At 51.6% G+C, this 13231-nt stretch overlaps 9 protein-coding genes across 9 annotated transcripts; 4 read left to right on the top strand and 5 right to left on the bottom strand.

Moving 5' to 3' along the window:
• Window positions 1-693: 693 nt before the first annotated feature.
• Window positions 694-1024, bottom strand: DACRYDRAFT_108933 (uncharacterized protein; the record flags this gene model as incomplete). Its single annotated transcript, XM_040768767.1, has 2 exons — window positions 694-770; window positions 820-1024. 2 exons carry the CDS (start codon window positions 1022-1024, stop codon window positions 694-696), a joined length of 282 nt encoding a protein of 93 aa, XP_040627080.1.
• A 1570-nt stretch (window positions 1025-2594) lies between these two features.
• On the bottom strand, window positions 2595-3591 carry DACRYDRAFT_108932 (tetrapyrrole biosynthesis; the record flags this gene model as incomplete). The annotated part of the gene is made up of 2 exons (XM_040768766.1): window positions 2595-2854; window positions 3018-3591. 2 exons carry the CDS (start codon window positions 3589-3591, stop codon window positions 2595-2597), a joined length of 834 nt encoding a protein of 277 aa, XP_040627079.1.
• Window positions 3592-3686: 95 nt separating this feature from the next.
• DACRYDRAFT_117252 (citrate transporter) lies at window positions 3687-5023 on the top strand (the record flags this gene model as incomplete). Its single annotated transcript, XM_040770346.1, has 9 exons — window positions 3687-3744; window positions 3793-3836; window positions 3886-3921; window positions 3969-4127; window positions 4183-4274; window positions 4328-4451; window positions 4502-4649; window positions 4698-4855; window positions 4905-5023. 9 exons carry the CDS (start codon window positions 3687-3689, stop codon window positions 4971-4973), a joined length of 888 nt encoding a protein of 295 aa, XP_040627078.1. The 3' UTR covers window positions 4974-5023.
• An 84-nt stretch (window positions 5024-5107) lies between these two features.
• DACRYDRAFT_108930 (dynactin p62) lies at window positions 5108-6745 on the bottom strand (the record flags this gene model as incomplete). The annotated part of the gene is made up of 3 exons (XM_040768765.1): window positions 5108-6243; window positions 6292-6470; window positions 6516-6745. The coding sequence occupies 3 exons, from the start codon at window positions 6743-6745 to the stop codon at window positions 5108-5110; spliced, it is 1545 nt and encodes a 514-aa protein (XP_040627077.1).
• A 134-nt stretch (window positions 6746-6879) lies between these two features.
• Window positions 6880-7587, top strand: DACRYDRAFT_23173 (uncharacterized protein). Its single transcript, XM_040773138.1, has 6 exons — window positions 6880-6907; window positions 6960-7094; window positions 7146-7168; window positions 7219-7271; window positions 7318-7341; window positions 7396-7587. The coding sequence occupies exons 2-6, from the start codon at window positions 6967-6969 to the stop codon at window positions 7459-7461; spliced, it is 294 nt and encodes a 97-aa protein (XP_040627076.1). The 5' UTR covers window positions 6880-6907; window positions 6960-6966; the 3' UTR covers window positions 7462-7587.
• A 242-nt stretch (window positions 7588-7829) lies between these two features.
• Window positions 7830-8976, top strand: DACRYDRAFT_81089 (manganese and iron superoxide dismutase). The gene is made up of 6 exons (XM_040776491.1): window positions 7830-8111; window positions 8173-8351; window positions 8402-8465; window positions 8513-8550; window positions 8598-8633; window positions 8681-8976. Exons 1-6 carry the CDS (start codon window positions 7838-7840, stop codon window positions 8747-8749), a joined length of 660 nt encoding a protein of 219 aa, XP_040627075.1. The 5' UTR covers window positions 7830-7837; the 3' UTR covers window positions 8750-8976.
• A 1906-nt stretch (window positions 8977-10882) lies between these two features.
• On the top strand, window positions 10883-11550 carry DACRYDRAFT_23171 (uncharacterized protein). Its single transcript, XM_040773137.1, has 3 exons — window positions 10883-11177; window positions 11223-11459; window positions 11513-11550. Exons 1-2 carry the CDS (start codon window positions 10940-10942, stop codon window positions 11363-11365), a joined length of 381 nt encoding a protein of 126 aa, XP_040627074.1. The 5' UTR covers window positions 10883-10939; the 3' UTR covers window positions 11366-11459; window positions 11513-11550.
• Window positions 11551-12104: 554 nt separating this feature from the next.
• Window positions 12105-12634, bottom strand: DACRYDRAFT_108926 (uncharacterized protein; the record flags this gene model as incomplete). Its single annotated transcript, XM_040768764.1, has 2 exons — window positions 12105-12450; window positions 12501-12634. The coding sequence occupies 2 exons, from the start codon at window positions 12632-12634 to the stop codon at window positions 12105-12107; spliced, it is 480 nt and encodes a 159-aa protein (XP_040627073.1).
• A 49-nt stretch (window positions 12635-12683) lies between these two features.
• Window positions 12684-13093, bottom strand: DACRYDRAFT_108925 (uncharacterized protein; the record flags this gene model as incomplete). Its single annotated transcript, XM_040768763.1, has 3 exons — window positions 12684-12756; window positions 12807-12961; window positions 13007-13093. 3 exons carry the CDS (start codon window positions 13091-13093, stop codon window positions 12684-12686), a joined length of 315 nt encoding a protein of 104 aa, XP_040627072.1.
• Window positions 13094-13231: the final 138 nt, after the last annotated feature.

Genomic DNA, 13231 nt, shown 5'->3' with positions numbered 1-13231 from the left:
TCCACAGATACCTATACTGTAGATAGGTCTTAGTCATCAGGTCTACTCCACTTCCTTGTTGCCTGCTTAGACTCTTGGCACTCTTAGGTGAGCAGACTTAGTCAGCCTGTGTTGCCCTAACAAGCAGTAGTATAGTATGTATCATTAGATAATGCACCTGGACTGAGCACATAACCTATGTATCTATAGTAGTTAGAGTCTACAAATACAGTATGTTACACAGTAAACAAAAGTCCTGATAAGGACTCAAATGATGTGGAGGGGGTTGTAGAGACAGCACCTTGGGCACATTTTGTATTGTAATAATAATATTTAATTCTACTTTTACTGAGTCCTTGCCTGCTACAAGGCAAGGACTGATACTTTCCATTATCTACTTTTAGTGAGTGCCCTGCTTCACCTAAGGTGAGGACTTAGTTCATGCAGGGTAGGTCCCTCAGGCATGGTAATGACCCACCTCAGGGACCTGTCCAAGGACTTACACAGAGTCCTTGCACTGGACCTTGTGGGAAGCACTGCTCCACACACATTCAATGGCTGTGGTGGAACCTTGGATTGCAAGGTAATTCATGGCCATCTGTGACAGATCTGCATAGGTTGAGTGGTGGGAGTGCCAGAGGCAAGAGCAGAATGATGAGCAGGCTCTTCCTTCAGGTACCAAAGGAACTTGGGTGGAGAGGATGCTGGCATTGACTACATGTTGCCCCAGAGGTCAGCATCCTTGGGGAGAGGCCTATTGTCCAGCTCAAAAGGTGCTGACTGATAGATAGCTTGAATGTAGCAATGAATGCATCTTTGTTGGGTCATTCCTTGCCTTACATTTCCACCATGTCCTGAGGTACTTGGTGGGGGTGAGGATCATTGCAATTGCATAGGTGTTGCTCTTCTCAATCTTGAAATAGTAGCAGTTCATCTTGTTCAGGCCTGCTTGGAGAACCTTCTGCATGATTGGGTCATGTGCATACTGCTCACTCTGCAACTTCTCCCATGCACCCATTGGAGACTTGAGTGCTGGAATAGCCATGTAGAGTGTAGGGTGGCTGTCAGCTGACAGCAGCTATTGACCTTTGTGGGCAATCTGGAGGATGCTGGCAATTTGCTCAAGATGTGCCCAGGCAGAAGCTAACAGGTGGAATCATGCCAGCTTGGCTTGGCTTCATGCTCAGGCATGAGGAGAACTGCATCCAGAGATGAGTGCAGCTCCAATGCACAACTGAGCATGGCATATGTGCTTGAGTGAGTGCCCACATCAAGGATAAGCTCCAGCCCACCTATGAGCTTTGTATTGTAGTTAGTCTGTCATAGCTGTACCCAATATATTTGCTGCCAGAACATCTGTTTTACTGGCTTGCATACAGTATTTGGATACTGCCAGACTGATATCAAGGGTTTGTCTCACTTAATTAGTTTCAGTTATCTTCCATAGTACTTTCTATTCTACCACCTCCACATTCCTTCATATTCTATATTAGATAGCGAGTATTCCGCTGGAATGGGGCACTGAACTTGTCCCCTTCAACCACTCTGTATCCCCCTCTCTAGGTATCCCCTCTCCTTGATATTACATCCTTCTCAAGCATACCACTGTATATATACTGATATACCGGAATACTGACATCTGTTATCTGGAAGCACACTCACCTGTAGGAGGTTCACAAGAGAGCTCAGTTAGACTATCTATTGTATCTACAGTACAGTAGGAGTCACATTAGCTTGCCATCCGGAGTGTGGGACGGATTGCGATGCAGGGCTTGGACAGTCTGGAAGGCTTCACGGCGAGCTGATGAGGAGCGCAGCTGGCACAGACATGAGCTGGGTAGGGAGAAAGTGTATGAACGCGTACTGCAAGACTCAAGCCAAGAAGCAACAGGATGGCATCACACTCCGCACCATCACCAACATCTCAACCTCGCAATCTGGAGGATCACCTGAATGAGCACCAACCATCACGACACGGAACGGCAGCCCGACCGTCACGACGGGGAGGAGGGCTTGTTCCTGCCCCATTGCATCGAAATTCTGGAAGGCAGATAGCGACAGGTCCCATCCGGATCAGGATCGCACAATCCCACATTGGTTCAGGACCACCACAGAATGCGCTCAGTCTCGAGGAACTTTTGCAACAGCTGATTCCAGATCCACCACTGTTCCGGAGGGGGCGCAGAAGACGAGATGTGTACTCCATTGCTGCACTGGACCGATAAGCCAGCGAAATTCAAGCTCAAGAGGAAGAACGACTTGCGGCGGATCCGGAAGAGGCAGCAGCCATTCGATTTTTTCATGACCAATATGATGGAATGATTCAGGAGATGGGGGGAGGGGGCGCATGGGAAGACATTGAGATGGAAGACGCTCAGGAAGAGGAGGACACATTGTATCAGGAGTGGGAGGAAGTCACGTTTGTCCAGATTGTGTTACACATCTTTTCACAGCTCAATCTTGAAATAGGTGCCAAACATATACAGTACATCTGGAGAAGGGTCATATGCTCATCACATTCTCCAGCAAGCAACAGCATGGCAATTCGAACTGCCGGAAAGCCCTAAAGATCATCCGGACTGAAGGAGTAACCGTCACTGCACTACTCCAGACCCTCAACTTGACGACAGATGATCGCAACATGACATGGCTTGCGCAAGTGCGTGCGGATCCGGTTTCAGTGCCATCGCATCCACTACAAGCTGGTATTTGTCCTTGAGGAATGCCGCCGTAGTGGGACCGATGACTGCCAGTCGAAGTGTGCAGTCCGTGCTTTCCGTATCGAGTGTCTTTAGCTGGAATCGACATCGCAGGGATGGAAGAGCAGTACGGGCTCCGGAGGGAGAGAAGAATGCCACCCAAGCGAGGTCTTCCTCTGCACAGTATTAGAATGCGGTCCAAGGCCAAGAGATACGACTTGCCTTTGATGGCCCGTAGGGTGTTCTCGAAGTCAGAGTCAAATGTTGACGACGACCGAGTCTCATATACTTGTAAAGATTCAGTGGATATTCCAGATTGCCGAAGTATATTGGGTATACTATTGGATACTTTGTCGCCGGTGAGGAATAACAGTGAACGATGTGGGTTTTGGGAATCGCCACGCTTCGCCATATCTCTGACGATGAAATGGGCAAGCTTCTCCCCAGTCCCGGTCGACTCATCTCCTATTATGTGTCCAGGACAGAGACAAGGAGGAAGTCCGAGTACTTGAGTCATCGACCGCATCTGCTCAGCGGTGTTGCGCCCAACTGCATAGAACGGTATTCGATCCCAACCTGCAGGTCCGAAGAACCTCAGAAACCGTAGGTAATCGGCAGATCCTGACAACTGACCCGGTGAAATAGACTCGGGACGGTTGCCCGACAACCGTCGAGCAGATGATTCCCAAGCTTTGACTGCTCGACCGCTGGTGATTATGACGCCGGAGAAGGTTGAAGGTCCAGCGAGCAACGTATTATCTAAAGCATCTTCGTTGCAGAAGGCATCCTCGAGAACCGGAATGAAGTGAACAGCGTATTCATGTTCTGATAAAGCCTTGTAGTACGGATCTAGTGTTAAGTCGCCCGTACTCGGCGATTTGAGTATGATAACCGCTTTCCGTGTGATTGACATTGAAAGAAACTGTGCCGTGATGGTGTACCCTGAACAGCCGAAGTCCATGGTGGAGAACGGTTGAAATATCACATCTTCTCCAACCACGTCCCAACATGTCTGTGAAAAGCAAGGAGAAGCCATTGCATTCCCTATTTGCAGGCGCAATCGCAGGTAATTAACTCGTCCAGTTACCGATTCATATCTAATATATTGCTGCAGGTGGGACGGAGAGCTTCCTCACGTACCCGGCAGAATACGTAAAGGTAAGGAAATGTTGTATCATTCGGTTGCAACAATGAACCCAAAATTCAGACACAAGCCCAATTCAGCTATTCTTCAGGTCAAAAGGTTCGTATATTTTGCACCGACTTGAATACCTGCTGATATGAATATAGGCGCCCGGTCCTATAACAATAATTCGAGAAACGATCCGAGATCGCGGCATTCTCGGGTTGTACGCTGGAGTTGGTGCACCAATAATAGGCAATGCTGCGAAGGCCGGTGTACGGTTCCTATGCTACGATTATTTCAAGGGGTTGTTAGCGGATAAGGATGTGTGTGATGCCCCGCTTGGGTGTGGTTGAGAACGTGTGCTGACGACGAGAGCAGGGCAAGGTCTCACCACCGAAAAGTCTAGTAGCGGGGTTGGGAGCGGGGATGATGGAGGCCATACTTGCGGTGACACCAACGGAGACGATCAAGTGCGTTCTCCCTTCTATGATCATTTTCAGCCAGGATCTCATTAGCCTCGCAGGACGAAGCTGATCGATGATGCTCGACGAGCGCAGCCCAAGTATCCGAAAGGCCTCATCCCTGGCACCGCTGCTATAATACGAGATGAGGGCATAGCAGGCATCTACCGTGGTCTGTTCCCCGTCGTACCTCCCTCAAATCTCCATCCCAGGCAGCAGATCTGATAGGACTTCAGATGATGCGACAAGGAGCAAACTCGGCAGTGAGGTTCTCAACGTATTCGACGTTAAAGCAGTTTGTGCAAGGGAATGCTAGACCAGGGCAGGCACTGCCTAGCTGGGTTACATTCGGGATTGGAGCTATCGCGGGAATAGTGACTGTCTGTGCGTGCTCATCCTTCACAGGGAATCCGTGTACTGACAACCAGGCAGACGTGACGATGCCCTTGGATGTGATCAAGACTCGAATGCAGTCTCTCACCGCTAAGCAACAGTACCACAATTCGTTCCACTGCGCGTATAGGATATTCACCGAGGAGGGCGCACTGCGTTTCTGGAAGGGGACGACCCCCCGGCTAGCACGGCTGATCGTACGTATTTTATATTACTGACCATTTCAGACCACTAAACGAAGGGAAGTTGAGCGGCGGTATCATCTTCACCGTGTATGAGAATGTCATCCGCGCTATTGGCGGAAGGGCGGTATGATACGCCAATTGTTGGCCCACAAAAGGGCCAATTATAGGTATGGAACAACCCGGTGTATTACAGTACATGGTATCACAATTTCACAATGATAATCTACCCGCGGGAGAGAAATTAACCTATAACAACAACCTGCTTCAACTCACGGGCTGGGAAGTTGACTCTGGTTGCCTGAGGGGGACAGTCCCCAGCCAGACTACTGTCCAGAACGCAAACGTCTTGAGCTCCGCTTCTCCCTTCTCCTTCCCGTCCGCTGCCTGGGAGTCCTCAGACTTGTACGTATACGTTACAAGCAGGTTGACCTTGACGTCTCCCTGCGCCTCTCTGGACAACACGAGCTCGCCTCCGACTTTCGTAGTGTTGGCTTTCCGCTCCACGACGCCGAGTTTCCACCGACCCGGGAGATCTTTCTGTCCTGCACGGGGTACGTCCTCCTCACCAGCCTCGTCCTCGTCATAATCCCACACATCCGTGAATGCCGCCACACCGATAGTGTTCGTCGGCAGGTGGACAGCAAAATGCGGCTTGCTGGTCCCCTCACCCGAAGGCTGCTGCAACCCCAGGCGGAGGTTGATCGGGTCATACAGCGGGTTCGTAAGCGCAAGGACAAAATGGTAGCTCCTGCCAGCATGGAGCTCCATCTCCCCCGAGCTGCCTACCGTGCCCGTCCGCCGCCTCACATGGGAGACGGATGCGTCTTCCGGCCGGGAGACCTCGAGCGCCGGCAGGTAGTTCGCAGCGACAATCTTGACTTTGAATTTTGTGGATTGGGCTTTCTGTTCGGGGCGAATGAGGATATGCCGGCACGCGGGGCAGCGCTTAGACTTCTTGCTCTGGAGGGGAAGGCGGAGCGGGCGCTGGTCTGTCATGTACAGAGGGGGGATCCAGCTGTCAGTCTGCTGCTGGGAGAGGGGGAGGATGTCGTCCACTTCAGTCAGAGAACGCAGGAGGGAGATGTCTTCCTGCTCCGAGGGTTCGTCCGGTGCGGTGATGGACTTGTAGGAAGGGAGGTCGTCTTCGTACTTTTCTTTTTCTCTCTCGACATCTCTGGCTCTCCCGGACCGCCCAAGTCGGCTTGCGCGCATCCCGTGCCCATGCGTGTCACGACCATCCCGCCTGAGCGTGGCGAGAGCGGCGTTGTTCGCCGAGGAAGAGCGGGCGTGTGTGTAGGGGTGAAGGGACGTGCGGGGCCGGAGCAGGGGCTCGAAGTGGTCTCGAAGCCTCTCGAGTTCGCGCATAGAGGGAGAGTCGTCTTCTATCTTCTGGAATTGTGCTGGTTTCGGTTAGCCGGGTTTAGAGGGCAAGGAAGGGAGGAACGTACAGGCTAGTCCTTGTGGCTTGTCAAATGTCATAGCTACTAGGGTAGAGTCCCACCGGCAGTATGTGCAGTAGAGAATATATTTCTCCCCTGGGTCTGAGGGCGTCGATGAGCTGGGGTCCATAGATACTGTCTGGAGAGTGTTGGAGCATGCGGGGCAAACAAAGCAGTTCCTTGCGCATCTGCACTTGTTCAGCATCGTTCAGCACCAATACACTCAGGCTCACCGATTCTTCTCCGCGCGCACGCTCGCACTGGGCACCTCGAACAGACAGTTTGGACAATAATACGTGCTAACCTCGACGCTCACACATCGCGCACATCGGATGGCGTCACACTCTGGGCAGAAATAGAGCGTCTCTAGCGGGTGAGATTGGTTCGCTGCCGAGGGGAGGCTGGGGGGAGGTGCATGAAGTTGCGAGCATGGACAGTGGTAGAGCACTGGTGGGCCTGACATTGACGTTGACGTTGGTCGGTGAGCTCGAGGAGATGGACAGTGAGTGACGCGTGACGCGCGGTAAGGGTCCATTAGTGGCTGTGCAATGATGAAAACCGTCTTCTCCCGTCCCGCTCCCACCGCTCATTCACCCCGAACGACGTACTCAACAGACTTGGAAGAGTGCGCCCCTTCCTTCATATCGTATATATATCACTAAAGGGGAAAAGCACAGTCAAATCATGTTCCGCACCGCCGTCCTCTCACGCCCTAAGGCACTTGCTCGCCCCGCTGGGTACGTCCCGGCTTTGGGAAGGATGTACAGCGATGGCAGGTCGGAGGGGAAGGTCGCTACCAGCCAGGGCTTTGGGTGTGTTCCGTCTTCTTGGGTGCTTGTAGGGAGAGGCTGATAAGGGAATAGGAAGAGGGAGAAGGCGCAGGAGGGTGAGTCACACATTGCGTTTGGGGTTGGAGCGCCTACTGAGGAAGTGTAGATATCTTCATTCGTGAGCAGGAGAAGGCCCAGCTCGCCAAGCTCAGAGCGGCGGTGAGTGTTCTCTCTTATAATCGATCCCTATGCTGATCTTCACTAGCTGCAAAAGCAGAGGGATGACCTCGTAAGTCTCTCCGCTTCACTCCCCTCACAATGACCACACGCTGACGCACACCAGGCCGCCCTCGAGGCGGAACACGATGCACTCGCGACAAAGGTGGCTGAGGAGGGCGACAAGAAATAATTCGTTTACACACTCGTCCCATTCCCGTTTACGGTCTATGAAAGCAATTAACTATCTTCAACACAAAGCTGCCTGTGTACGTAGTGCAGGTTGAACGCGAATCGCAATGCATAAACGTGTTCCTGTGCTTAACTTGAATGATTTCTCTCATGTCTACTTGCGACTGCGACTTGCGACTCCCTCAACGTGTACGACGACGGTCAACACAACAACAAGAAGAGATGGTCCGTGCACCGTCAACGCCGTGATTGGCTCATTCACTCAGACGACGTCACAAATTGCTTCCGTGCCAACACGGCGTTTATAGTCCTTGCACTCACCAAGGCGCATACATCTACCTCTTCTCCCTCCCACCACCACCATCACCACTCACACAATGCTCCCCATTGTCCGCCCCATCGTACGCGCACTCACACGCCCCGCTACACGCGCCTTCGCAGGCATGAGGCTTGAGCACACCCTCCCACCCCTCCCCTACGCGTATGACGCCCTCGAACCGTACATCTCCAAGGAGATCATGACCCTCCATCATGATGGGCATCATCAAGCCTACGTGACGGGGCTTAATGCTGCAGAATCGAGCTATGCAGCGACGGACGATATTAGAGAGCGCATCCGACTTCAGAGCGCGTTAAAGTTCAATGGTGGTGGTGCGTTGCGGTCCCAGTGTCCCCAACTCTCTGCTCGTTCATCTCTGCTGACTATATGAAGGACATATCAACCATTCACTTTTCTGGCCTGGGTTGTGTCCCGCCTCCTCCTCCTCTGCAAAGCTCGCCCCTGGCCCGTTGAAGGAAGCCATCGAGCGGGAGTTCGGGTCCCTCGAAGCTCTCCAGAAGGAGATGAATGCCAAGACTGCCGCTCTCCAGGGGTCCGGCTGGGGATGGCTGGTAAGTCCGCACCTATGTGAGGCAGGGGAGGGAGTGCTCATCTTGCGTAGGGAGTGAACACGAGCACTAAGAAGCTCGAGATTGTCACTACGGCGAACCAGGACCCGCTCCTCAGTACGTCCCTTTTCGCCCATGCACTCCAGCTTGCTGACACGCTCTAGCGCACGTACCCATCATCGGCATCGACATCTGGGAGCATGTACGTTCCTTCCCTTCTACTCTACCCATGAGCTGACCAGCTGGCAGGCGTTCTATCTCGACTACAAGAACGTCAAGGCCAAGGTACGTCCGCGCTCGGATGGGAGGGCGAGCTCACTGACGCATGACAGTATCTTGCCGCTATCTGGAACGTGATCAACTTTGAAGAGGCTGCAAAGCGGCACGAAGCTGCTATCTGAACCCGGTCTGCCGCGCTGGGAAGAACGGAGCCGCAAAACTTGGCATGTATATGTACCAATGAATTTGCTGCTGTGAATCGTCCTTTATCTATGCCCAAGCTGCAGTCCATCTTCTTTTCCAGTGGGAGGGTGGCAGGGCCGGTTGTCGATATCATCGCTGTGATGCTTTTGCGCTCAAGAGAATTTCGTTTTCCAGCCGCAGGTCTACATTCTTCTTTCTCATTTACAATAGACGGCAGATCTTCTCACGCCTCGAGAAGTGACATTGCTCATGCACCGAACTGGAGTTAAGAGAAGAAGAAGAAGAAAAGCGCCGTATCTTAAGCCTTTTGCCATGCCTTGCTTCTGAACTGACCTGTCTGGATAACCTAGCCTGGGAAGCGGACGTCCAACAGACTTGCAATGCCGCCACCCCTGACGCATCCCAAGTCTCTGCATAGTTTCCCTTCACGCTTCGTGCATACTTTGTGCCCACTAGCATCCGGTTCTCCCGGTACCAGCTATGGGACTCGGGGAGACCTGGACTGGGGAGGCGGGTACGGAGGGACTGCTTGGGCCTCACTTTTCTGACAGCCGGGCATCGTACACTCGTCGGATGCATCCCTGCTGATGCAAAGTCGGTCATGTCAACAGCAAAAAGACATATACACTTTGCATGTTGCATCATTGTCAAGAGGCTCAAGAAAGAGTGGAGAAGGGCGACCGGCGTGATTTGGACTAAAGTAAATGCTGACCACTGGTTTGAAATATCTGTAAATACCTGTGTTGCATTTAGCATCGGCCATGGTGACCTATTAATATATATATGTAATCCTTTGGAGGTAATTCTTAGTGTCAAGTCGTTGATTAGAGGGAGAGCAACAATATATACATATAGGATACATCAATAGCCTAATGGAACCAAATTCTGCCTTAAGGCTGCGCAAGGGTCCTGCACTGCCACTCTTGGCACAAAGTGAACGAGCCGCGTATTTCCCAGACTACCCATTAATGAACCCTAACTGTCCCTACAATGCCCCCAAGCGGAAATTGAGGATGCATCGTCAAGCAAGTCCAAACCGTCCGGTGTTCCAGTCCACAGGCGAGTAGAGGATTCTATGAAAACATCAAACTGAAAGTCGACGTTCTTCGTTTTGCCGCACCCGGACGTTGATATGCGAATTTCTACTCGTCTCTAGGTTTATTGCAGGTATATGATATCTGAAAGTACTTTGTATTATTAGAGTAACGTGCAGTGTTATGCCCTTGTATATGTGACGGTTAAGCACGTTCAGTCATCGCCGTGCCGGATCCGTGGGCATTTGGGGAAATACTTGTGGGCATCCTACGAATTAATCATTTGAACACTAGTCGGTCACCGAAATCACTGAATGCAATTCATTTAGAATTCATATGCACAATTTGAATGCAATCCAGTTTAAATTCTATATCCTCAATTATATCCTTGCCCCTGTGATGCCGGTAGTATTATTAATGATGCAAAACATAGAGATGCCTCTCGATACTAGATAATTTCCTCATTCAGATATACTCGAAGTTACATACATGAAATATATCTCGTGTCTGCTTTATGTGAGCGCAGGATGTAGCTAGATGAGAGGACTCACATGTGGTTTTGCTCAAGGATGATGTTAGAGAGTGCATGGTTCTGTTCGAAGAGACGCACGGATCATCTGATCTCCGCTTACCTGACACGCGATCGGTTCCTCAGGTGATGAGCCCTGACATGTCAACGGCCCACCCCTAGGAATAAATTTATCCCTCCCCCGGAACACAGGATAGCTGAATAGATCCAACGCTGTGCATTCTTTAGCCAGTGTCGCAGCTGTATTCCGTGTTCTTACTTATTGCCCACATACCATGACAAACGTGTCATGCTCTGCGCTTGGCACAATTAGTACATTGCTCGCACAATTCCTCAAACAGCATCGGCAGGTCAAGTTCGGCCATGCTTCAGATTGCTTAGTTGGTATGAAATGTCTCGACAGAAAACAGGACAAATTGACAGTCAGATCGGTCGGGCCGTACTCCAATTGAGGCAGTAATGCTGCATGTGATTCGTCTTACCCATTCTGTGCGGCGGTCCGGTCGTTGGAATGAAAAGGACACAGTTGTTCTTCAGAACAGTATAAAGAGAGTGTAAGATATCCACATCAGGACCAGGACGAACACTTTTGCCATCCTCTCAAGATGCTTTTCATCCCTTCCATAGTTGCTTTTGCTGTTCTGCCGTTCATGGTCGAAGCCGCGCCCGTTCAGAAGCGGGGGCTCTTGGCATTTGAAGCCTTTGCGAAGAGTAGTCAGTATGTTTTGATCGAAGAGGCTGGACATTTCTTATTCTCGGTGCCTTGTGTAGGTTGTGAAGGAGACATCCAGAAGAGCTTCAATATCCTCTCGAAGGGTGACACGACAGGCGACTTCCCCGGGCCTGCGTGCGTTTTATACATTGTCTGAGGGCATCAGGTGTTCTTACCTCGCCGTTTCCTAGGGACTCTTTCAAAGTTACCAACAATTTCGCCGGTAATACTTGTAATAATACTCTTCAGCTCAACAATATGTGCCAATGCTCACTCTAACCGCAAGGTGAAGCCTGGCTGTATACTGGCAAGGAGCTAGGAGGCACCCGCCTTTTGGTACCCGCCAGCACCTTGCAGGACACCAATTCCTGTTTCGGTGGCGTTCTCAATGGCGAACAGCTCCAATTCCAGTCCTGGGAAGTCTGTGAGATGAATATGCTTTCACTCTTTGATTAGCTATGCTCATCCTTCCACAGTTTGTTTCTAATCGCTGGGCTGGGAGAACGAACATGCGGCAATGGCGTAGGGTATCACTGTATCAGGACAAATCTGATGGGCTGTTCAAAATCCAGCGTCAATTAGCCTGGGGGAATACCATAAAGTAATCATTCACCTCAGTTTATAGCATGTGCATGTCGACGATTCCCATTTCGTTTTAGCTGAGCAGATGATAGACACGTGTCCCAGTAGCACCGTTTTCTATCCTACTGCACAACTCCAGGCGTCAGAAGGTTACTCGAAAGGGCCGGTCCGTCATACTGGACAAAAGGAATGGCGATAAAAATGTTGTCTAACGCCCCACGGTGCCGAATATTGCAATCATCGGATTCATTACAGCGCCCAAGAACGACAACAAAGTGTAGAACATGGCCAATAGTGTTGGGGAAAATAGGCGGTCGGTAGTATCCGAATTTTCACTTGTGCCGGCCTTGTACCCATTTAGAGAAGCTCCCAGTCAGCAATGGTATATGCACAAGATGGCTTCTACCCACGGCAGACAAAACCACCGCGACACTGCGCTTCCATTCTATAGCTCCCCAACCTTCTTCCTCGGCCGCTCACTGTCGATCTCCCACTCGGCAATAGGTCTCGCGTCGTATGCGTCGCTCTGTCCAGATGGGAACCGTCTCATCCCCGCCCATGCGATCATCACAGCTCGAGTGGGGGTTAGAGGACCGGTATCGGCTCAGCAGCAGGAGCAGCAACCAGTCTGAGACTGTACGTCGTCCAGGAGTGAAAAAAGAGCCGAAGGGAGGGACGAACCGATTTCGTAGGTAGAGGTCACTCGCCATTCCGGATCCACTCGAGGCGACGACCGCATTCGGATATATCCCCCTCTCCCGGAGAGACTTGAGGGCAAGCACGAGTTTCTCCTCTAGTTGCCCGATGGCGGCTTCCTGGAACCTAGTCCTTGTCAGCTAAAGATCTAGACGTGAAATGAAGATAAACCGTACTTAGCGGCGATCACAGCTCTCACTTTGTCCGACAGCTCTCCCTCGCGGTCTTTGATCTGCTGAACCTGTCGCTCTGCAGCGCTGTAAAGTCCGCTAAACGAGAGTCCGAGCTTGCCGGGCATCACCCGGGGCATGGAGATATCATACTGCCCCCCGTAGGAACGTGGGAGACTGCACACGACTCTAGAGCAGCTCCAACCCCTCTATCACCCCGTTCCAAGCCGAGGAGCGCACTCCCAGCGGATCGAACGTCTGCCTACAAGACGTTCAGTACCGAGTAGAGGACAAAGAAGGGAAAGGACGCACCCGAGAGCTTCGTCTACAGTTTCCGCAGCCCGCTCGTACTTGTCTTCAGAATAGACAACGACGAGTGTGGTATGGCCCCCACTGACACGCAGCGTGAGATGCGGGAATGGTGGCAGCACAGGCTCGGTAAGTGTGACCGTGCGCGGGTGTGCTGTCTACGCATCTCAGCCTCCACGCCTGCGGCTAGATTGAACACGCACCATATGGTTCACCCCGATGAGCGGTTTCCTATGCACAGCAGCAAGCGTCCTTGCGGACGTACATCCCACCGATAGACGGCCGCTCATGCCTGGCCCTTGGGTGAACGCAATCCCATCCACGTCTATACGCTAAAAGCGCGAGGTGCGGATGTATGCCACGCCATTTTTCATGTCTAATTCTAGAGTTAGCTAGTTCGACCGAAGCTGGAAGGGAAGAGGCACATG

This window comes from Dacryopinax primogenitus, assembly GCF_000292625.1.
Source record: "Dacryopinax primogenitus strain DJM-731 SS1 chromosome Unknown DACRYscaffold_13, whole genome shotgun sequence".
Taxonomy (NCBI): domain Eukaryota; kingdom Fungi; phylum Basidiomycota; class Dacrymycetes; order Dacrymycetales; family Dacrymycetaceae; genus Dacryopinax; species Dacryopinax primogenitus.
Note: the sequence above shows the minus strand (reverse complement) of the source record. Positions and strands in the feature narration are given on the sequence as shown.